The sequence below is a fragment of the Octopus sinensis genome, linkage group LG1, assembly GCF_006345805.1.
Source record: "Octopus sinensis linkage group LG1, ASM634580v1, whole genome shotgun sequence".
NCBI classification, from domain to species: Eukaryota; Metazoa; Mollusca; class Cephalopoda; order Octopoda; family Octopodidae; genus Octopus; species Octopus sinensis.
In genome coordinates, this window is record NC_042997.1 from 69,383,462 (window position 1) to 69,392,549 (window position 9,088).

Below are 9,088 nucleotides of genomic sequence, written 5' to 3' on the forward strand. Positions count from 1 at the left end.
TATCTATGTCTAAGTTCTCATGCATTTGGATATCTTCTCTGAACGAGACCAATGCACAATAACAGAATCGCTAGTCCAGGGACCTTCGACAATGGTTAGCATGGACTTCTCTTCCAAGCCGACAAGCGGCAGGCCCAACAAATTTTCATGGTTAATGCTTGTTCATATCAATCTCCCGTATTTCATCAGTTTGAATCCGAACATTCACTTCCGTAATGACTAATAGCATCAAAGTAACTTTATCCAAACATTCTGACACTAACCATTCATGTCACCTACTGCAATAATCTATGACTCGTTTATTAGTGTTTTCTGCTCAACTGCAGGAATCACACCGTTCTCGTCGCTTTTCTCGAGAGATCATCAGCATCTAAGAAATATGTCTGTTTCGAATCAAACATCGAGAAAATTGTGGGAGAGGGCTATGTCTCGGAATACTTGATTTCGATGATGACTATGACAAATATATCTAGTGATTTGTGGCCTGTTGTGTAAATCATTTTGCTTGCAACCTATCTACATGCAACTAACTCCTTCTACAAAATGTGTAACTCAGTTCGCTTGCCCTACATTCTTATCAACCGAGCAATCCAATTTTCAATGTTTCTCAAATCTCCTCTACGGCATTACATAGGCTGCTTTTATTTGGAGATCCCCTGCTCAGGTGGGAATTTCTATCACAAATCTGTCTAGACTACAGGTGTAATAGACCATACACCTGTTGGATGCTTCTTTTCATATAACTTCATTTTTCATTTTATTTTGTTATTTTCCCTTACGTTCAGCTTCAATCCTCCAGTGAATGCCGGAGTTGAATATGTCTGTGTTGTTCCTTGTGTTTTGCTAGCTACTTTTCTTATTTCATTTCATGTTTTTGCTGTAAATGTTGTTTCTATTTTCTCTGTAACCGTACAGTCATTTTTTTCTGTTTCTCCTCTTGTGGTAACTCTTCTACTAGAGCTCGGGTAGAATCAGCATGACACAATATTCTATATTCTATACACAGCCCAACTAGCGGGTTTCCCACAGTTTATCTTTTTCAACGTTTACTCACAAGGATTTTTTTAAAATGATGTTCAGTGAAATCGAACATGGGACCTCTTAATCGTGAAACAAACTACTAACTCATTTATATTAAATATGTATGAATGAGTACGTAGAAATGTTCATGGGCGTATGTGTGTACATCTGTGTTTGCAAATGAATGAGTGAATGAATATGTGTATGTGAGTATTGTTTATACTAGCAATACAGAACTACTGCTTAACGCACATTCTGTCATAACATTTAGAGGTCATTGCCACTAGAATTTCACAATCTGCCACCTGCCACATAGGTGCTTTGATGGGAATAATATTTATAATTTTATAACGTACAATATAAATGGCGTAACATTTATATTGCGATTGGCCAAGTAGCTAATATATAACCAGTATGCATTCGTAAACAGTAATATTTCTATTTTGTTTAGCCCCCAAGTCAGCCTTGATGTTTCTGTTCATATTTTGTGAAATACTTCTGTATTGTCAATTCAGCACTGTTTATAGTCTGTCAACGTTGCCGTTGTCCCTTTTATCAATGCACTACTTTCTGCCATATCATGCTCATCAGAGAAATATTTGACCCAGAAGCCTAGGAACTATTAATGTCAACGATGAGCATCTGTATCGTTTCCTCTTTGAGCAATGTGTCAGATAGTGGCGGCACATGGCCTAGTGGTCAGAGCAGCAGACTCGCGGTCGAGGGATCGCGGGTTCGAATCTCAGACCGAGAGATGTGCGTGTTTATCAGCGAAGCACCTAAGCTCTACGCGGCTCCGGCAGAAAGTAATGGCGAATTTTGCCGACTCTTTCGCCACAACTTTCTCTCACTCTTTCCTTCTGCATCTTGCAGCTCACTTGCGACAGACTGGCGTCCCGTCCACGTGGGGAACCTATACGCCAAGGAAACCGGCCCTATGAGCTAGGCATGGCTCGAGAAGGAACAAACAAAATAACTGCGTCAGATATGGCCTTTTGCACAACAGTTAAATCTGAGATCTTGCACATAGTTGCAACGCGAAATCGTGGCTGTATGGTATGAAGCTTGCTTTCAAATCACATGGTTTGGGGTTCAATCCTACTGCGTGGCACCTTGCGCTACTGTCTTCTACTATAGTCTCTAGCCGACCAAAGCCTTCTGAGTCGATTTGGTTGACGGAAATTGATAGACGCCCGTCGTATATATGTATACATACAAAAGTGAGCGCTAGAATAAGTCCTGAGATCGATTTCTTAGACTAAAAGCCTTTAAGACGGTGCTCCAGCATGGTCGCAGTCGAATGACTGAAACAAGTAAAAAATTAAAAGAAAAATAAGAATGGTGCAAATGAGTATGCAAATGTGATGAAATACTCGTAGTATATTTAGATGGCTAAAATTTGCATATTTTACTGTTGGTACATCAGTTAGTCTTTGTAGAAATTGGAGACTGTGTTTGCAGATTGAGATAAAGTGCTACTATCTATCGGTTGTGCTTAAGAATGTTTTTTAGAATATTGATCATTTCATTTCAGTTCAAATTTTCAAGGACATACCTCTATGAACTTCCTTAAGTTAGTACGTATATGTGTGTGTATTCATGTATATAAATAGAAAATGAGATGACAATATAATAAACGATTATCTTATGAAGTTCATTAGCTTATAGCTGTTTCTGCTACAAGACGCAGTGGACACAGTTGAATGCCTTATAGCATCATCGGAGCCTCAAATATGAAGTGCAACTTATTTGGGAAAAGAATTATATTTATGCATAAATATCTTTTCCCAAATAAATTGTACTTCATACTCGAGGCTCCGATGAAGCTATAAGGCGTTGCTCAGACACTCAACTATGAATCTCTTGCGTCTTATAGCAGAAACAGCTGTAACTCATTTTCTATTTATATACATATATAATAAATCAAGGGTATAAATCCTCTTAAAGAGATGTCAGCATCCGCGTTCTCCGGTTATATCCAGTATATCAATGAAAAACCAAAGACGTTAGCTTCGTATTGATGGATCTGGGTATACTATTTATTACCTTTTTTATATGAGAAAATGAATACAAAGAAACTAACATATAGGCATCAACTTGCTAGAACATAATGCAATTCTGAACAATATCAAACTCAATTTCACCTACAATTGTTTCCATGTCCAATTGAATCAATTTGAGAAATCAAATTAGATTAAATTAAATTAAATTTCCATATCGAATGTCGTTAATTGGGTATTTCAACAGGGGAAGAATTTGTAGGAAAGGATCTATATTCCGATAAGTTGTTTAAACCTTGATAGACTCAGACATGTGCGGTTCAGCAATCAATATATTTTTAAAAATCACCGTTACTTATGTATAAGTAAACGCAAAAGTGTTTAATGCATTTGTGCGCGCGTGTGTGTAATGTGTTGAAAAAAAAACAAAAACAAAATATCCGTTAGTTAGATATTTCGAAACGATTACTTTAAGCTAGAAGCTAAAAAAACTATTATTCCTAAACTACGCTGTTACTTATGATAGATTGTAATGTCATTAATGTATTTAATCACGTAAGAAATTTAATTATAAATTACCCAGTTGCAATCTAGATAATAAATTATCATTATAATTTTATAATTTTTTATTTATTAAACCACAGTTACGTATATGTAATATTTACATTACGTATTTGTGCGTGCGTGTGTGTTAATGTGTTGAAAGCTACTAGACGATGACGAATCAAGACTGCTTAGTGATAACCATAGCTGAACATTACGTAATCAATATTTGTACACAGTACATTTGTTTACATAATAGTGTACACGAGCTTGAATAAGGAAAGCACCAACGTTAACAAATCAAAATTAGTGAAATTAATAATAATTAAAACCATTATTGAATTGATATGAAGTAATTGGTATCTTTAACTTAGATACCAATTACTTTTTTTAAGTATATTAATTACAGATTCCTAAGATACGTACTTAAATTAAAATACTTTTAACTTTTATATAATAGTTACCTGTAAATAAAACTTTATATTCATATTTAACATTTATTATATATTGTAATATTAATATATCTACTAAGAATTACCTAATCTTTTGAGATGCCGCCGGAATTTATTGTCCTGGTAAAATTTACAAAAACATGCTTATAGACGAGAACACATGATATATCCACCCACCCCCCTTGTGATAAGGAGTCTACGTTTGGAATTTAAGATTTGGTATAATTCTTCTACGCAAAGAAAACAAAAGGTATGCCAATTTACCCTGTAATTTACCCTTGTAATTTTAATTTTCTCCTGTTTACGGAATTAATCTTTATTTGCGGTAGAAGCTTTGGCTGTTATTTCTAGTGGGTGAATGGCCTATTATGGCCGTTCCTTAATTGTTAATGTTGAACTTAAAAATGGTCTATGACTATTTAATTTTTTCCTACTGGGCCGCTGGTGGCAATAAAATTCTACAAAATTTTCCTTGCCACCCTATATTGATTAATTATGAATTTTTTGGTTAATTCCGTAATGGAATCGACGGCTGATATTTATTTGCTGCCGATAAATTTGGCGCGAGTGCGACGATTTGAAAATTTTAGGTCAGATATTGCCTTGGCAAGATTGGGTATGCCTCGTGTAAATATCTGTTCCGACTTGAGCTATTTCTTGCTGAAGAATCCGAGGGCTTATGGAAGATTGGCTTGATTTAATTTAATCAGGTTAGTTTACCATTAAACAGCGGATGAAACGGTATACCGTACAAGAAATTACAGGGTAAATGTTTTTTTAATTTTCTCCTGTTTACGGAATTAATCTTTATTTGCGGTAGAAGCTTTGGCTGTTATTTCTAGTGGGTGAATGGCCTATTATGGCCGTTCCTTAATTGTTAATATATATATATATATATATATATATATATATATATATATATATATATATATATTGAAGTAGATAAATGAATTATCTTATTACGGATAATTCAAATGATAACCGATACCTGGGTAGCAAAACGCACAACAGAAAAAACACGGTTGAAGTTATGACCATGGGGCATAAAAACCGTGCCTTAGTGCGGAAATTTGAAGTTTTATATATTAAGTGTAGGAAGAAATGGAGCTGAACGAAGATTTAACAAAATTCCTTTATATTATTTTCTACATATGTTTCGAAGGCTGCAAAGTCCCTAATTCGGATTGAATAAGGAGTCCATTTTGCAGCTTTCTCTACAGGAAAATCCAGGAACTTAATTCTCCAACAAAATGCACAACAAGCTTTTCGACAAACGCTCACGAGGAGCCCATGAAAAAATTTTTCATGGGCTCCTCGTGAGCGTTTGTCGAAAAGCTTGTTGTGCATTTTGTTGGAGAATTAAGTTCCTGGATTTTCCTGAAGAGAAAGCTGCAAAATGGACTCCTTATTCAATCCGAATTAGGGACTTTGCAGCCTTCGAAATATATGTAGAAAATAATATAAAGGAATTTTGTTAAATCTTCGTTCAGCTCCATTTCTTCCTACACTTAATATATATATATATATATATATAATTTATTATATAGAAGGAGCTTCTACAGGACTAGAACTGTTTCATTCAAGAGAAATATTCAGGAAGCTGAAGCTTCCTGAAGATTTCTCTTGAATGAAACAGTTCTAGTCCTGTAGAAGCTCCTTCTATAATAAATTAATTTTACTCTGCTATGTATTGAGTACCTTATTTACTGTGGTTAACCCCGAATCAACCCGGGACCTACATATATATATATATATATATATGAATTATAAAAATTATAAAATTCGAGGAAAAAACCTTACATTGAATAAAATGCATATTGACCTTAATGAAGGCAATATAATTAATACATGGGAAATTTTAAAATGCATTAAAATGTACATATATATCAACATACACAGATAGATGCGTGCAAATCACATACATATGCAGATGTATAAATATAAAGCGTTTACATACTAGTCCAAGAATCAAAATCAAAATTTCAAAAATCAATATGCAAAAAGACAAAATATATACTCTATCCATATGGTATATTTATGTTTGACATTTTAAATTTGGTTGCGTGCCTGCATAAGTTGATCAGCTCACTTCTTTGATTCAAAGAATTATTGTCTTTGAATAACATATAAAGTTTCTCTAACAGGCAAAGATTGCATTTAAAAATATTCTTGTGTGCTCCATGTCTGTATGATGCCGCTCTGTCCAGAATGATCCATGTCACGTTGAAAGGTGGGGGTTTATACGTCTGTATATGTATGTGATTTGCACGCATCTATCTGTGTATGTTGATATATATGTACATTTTAATGCATTTTAACATTTTCCATGTATTAATTATATTTCCTTCATTAAGGTCAATATGCATTTTATTCAATGTAAGGTTTTTCCTCGAATTTTATGATTTTTATAATTTTTTATATGTATATATATATATATATATATATATATATATTTGAGCTCATTTTTGTTTATCGCTCGAAAATTGACCATTATTTCTAAATGACCAATCAAACAAGTCCATTTTTAAAGGTGTAGCGTTTGTAATAGTCTGGATAGAATTGACATATCGGTTCCATTCTAGCAAAAACTGTCCGATGAACGGCAACGGGAAACTCAGAGTAACAGGTTTTGTTGAATTTTCTGCTGCTTTAGATAAAGCATATTACTCTACCACTGGTATTTGAGTACTCTTTTTTCCACCTTGTTTCACATTTATGTGTTTACTCCGGTAAATATATAAATATATATATATATATATATATAAGGAATCGTTTATTCCTTTGTCTTCTCATTTTCTATTTATATACATATATACATATACGTACATATAGAGATGCAGCCCGTGAGACGTTAAATGGAGATGTTGCACTCCTGGAAATCTTACATATACACATACATGCACACACACACATACGCGTGCGTGTATCTATAATATAACAGTGCGACAGATAGATGTTGATAAAAACTGAACGAAGTAAATCATGTGATCTGTACAATTATATGAAACTCCTGCTGGCGGTGCCTCAGCGTGGGTGTAGTCAAATGAGTGACATAAGAAAATGAATGAAAGAATATGTGTGGTTTGTATATAGATACAAAACACGCCTCCACTAATATATTCATACAACATATACATAAATATTTCTTTTATTTCTTCTTTTACAGCTGTATTTCAAACGTCCAGTGATTGCAATCGCCGTGATCATTTACTTAGGTTCAGACGGGAGGACATATGACAGCCCTGAGAATAAGTTTATCTTTATCCAATTGATTGATTCTAATAATCAAGTGACTAATGTTGAAAGAAAATTGATGGTTGTTTGTAACACAAATCCTGTCCATGTATCCATATTCCATGATCTTAGCAAGCCATTTTTCAAGACAAAAGGTATATATCTGTAAATCTATAGTTTCTCCTTAGTTTATCAGCAACTTATATTTTTGTATGTATTCTCTCCGACAGAGTTGTAAATTTTGTCCCATATACATATTGTTTTTCTTCATTTTGGACATTTCTTATGATTAAAGACAATCGACATCTCCCGCACTCTATAGTACATATCTGACATACCAACATGCAATACCTCCATAAACACACACATATATATATACATACTTATGTCTCTGCATGTGTGTATGTATACATACATACATATATATATGTATATATATGTATATATATAGATGCGTGTGTGTGTGTGTATGTATATATATATATATATATATATACACACACATAAGCAGAAAATGGAGAAAACAAACAAGCAAACAAATCGACCAACATCGGTTAATTATTTTTTAATACAAAACATAGCATAACATTACATAACATTTCTTATGGCTGTTTTGGCTGCCAACGTCAGTCGGTGCTTACAAAAAAAATTCCGAAAATAATATTCGCCATCTTTATAGCACGTACGATCTAGTACGATGAGCTTCATCAGGGTGAATACAAATACATAAAATAAAAGAAGAGAAGGGAAGAGGGAAAGGGGAAGAGAAAAGAACGGTGTTTTATTTTAATTTGAATGCTTCCTGATTCCGATGGTAAATAATCTTTGAATTTTGTATTGCTCTTTTAAGGTATAAAACTATCACTTTCTTCCGCAAACATTGCTATTGCTGGCGTTCGACTCCGCTCTTCCGAGAATTTTGATCCTATAACACCAGAGAACTGTGGTGGAGACGAATTTTACAATCCACGATCGCAACAATGCGTTAACCAAACATGTCCGCCGATGTTATGTGAACCACTTGTCATAAAGAACTCTGCGATATCATGCACTGGACGAAGTGAAAGTGATGTCTGCCACATTAGTTGTATGGACGGGTAAGTTTCGATATCCTCTTTGTCGAGATCATAAATAATTGATAAAATGAAATAAAAGAATATCATGAAATACTCAGGTTTATAATAGATGTAATGAGCTTTATAAATGAGTTAATTACCATCATTAACTACATTAAGTCGGAAGCAAACGAAGTTTCGTGTTTACCATGAAGACTCAATTACTGATTTTGTAATGATCAGCGCATTTCTCTATCACGAAATAAAATTTTTAATATTAGGTTACTACAATTTTGAGTACACTGTGACGTTGAACTATGTATGGTATTCCAACAAAACGCTTCTCAGTTTATGCACCACTACACATTACGTGTATCAAGAAATTATTCAACTTTACTGTTGTAATTTACAAATAATTGTTCCTGAGGTTGATCTCAGTTGTATAATATTTGTAGCATTTGCAAAGGAAGCATTGCTCGTTTCCTAGAGGTGGGTGACCTGACTAATGGTGGTGGCTACAATATTATTAAAGTAATAAGCGGCAGGTCAGCAGTTCCACATTTACCCGTTGATTTATCTTTTATCTGTCTCATATCACTACAGTGTGATAGGAGGTGTGAAGGTGTAAAGCAGCCTTACGAACGTGTATAGTGCACAGTTTTGATTTGCTGTGAAAAGTCCTGGTTAAAACACATCTCTCTCTCTCTCACACACACACACTCCCTCTCTCTCTCCCTTATCTCTATCTATCCATCCCTCAATCAATCCATCCATCAATCTGTCT

At 34.2% G+C, this 9,088-nt stretch overlaps 1 protein-coding gene across 1 annotated transcript in view; it reads left to right on the forward strand.

Moving 5' to 3' along the window:
- The window catches only part of LOC115214091 (pappalysin-1-like), a 197,083-nt gene that overhangs the window by 164,702 nt on the left and 23,293 nt on the right, over window positions 1-9,088 (forward strand). The window contains exons 15-16 of the mRNA XM_029783146.2: window positions 7,182-7,404; window positions 8,100-8,346. Of these exons, the coding sequence (XP_029639006.2) occupies window positions 7,182-7,404; window positions 8,100-8,346 (470 nt within the window). The remainder of the gene's footprint in view (window positions 1-7,181; window positions 7,405-8,099; window positions 8,347-9,088) is intronic.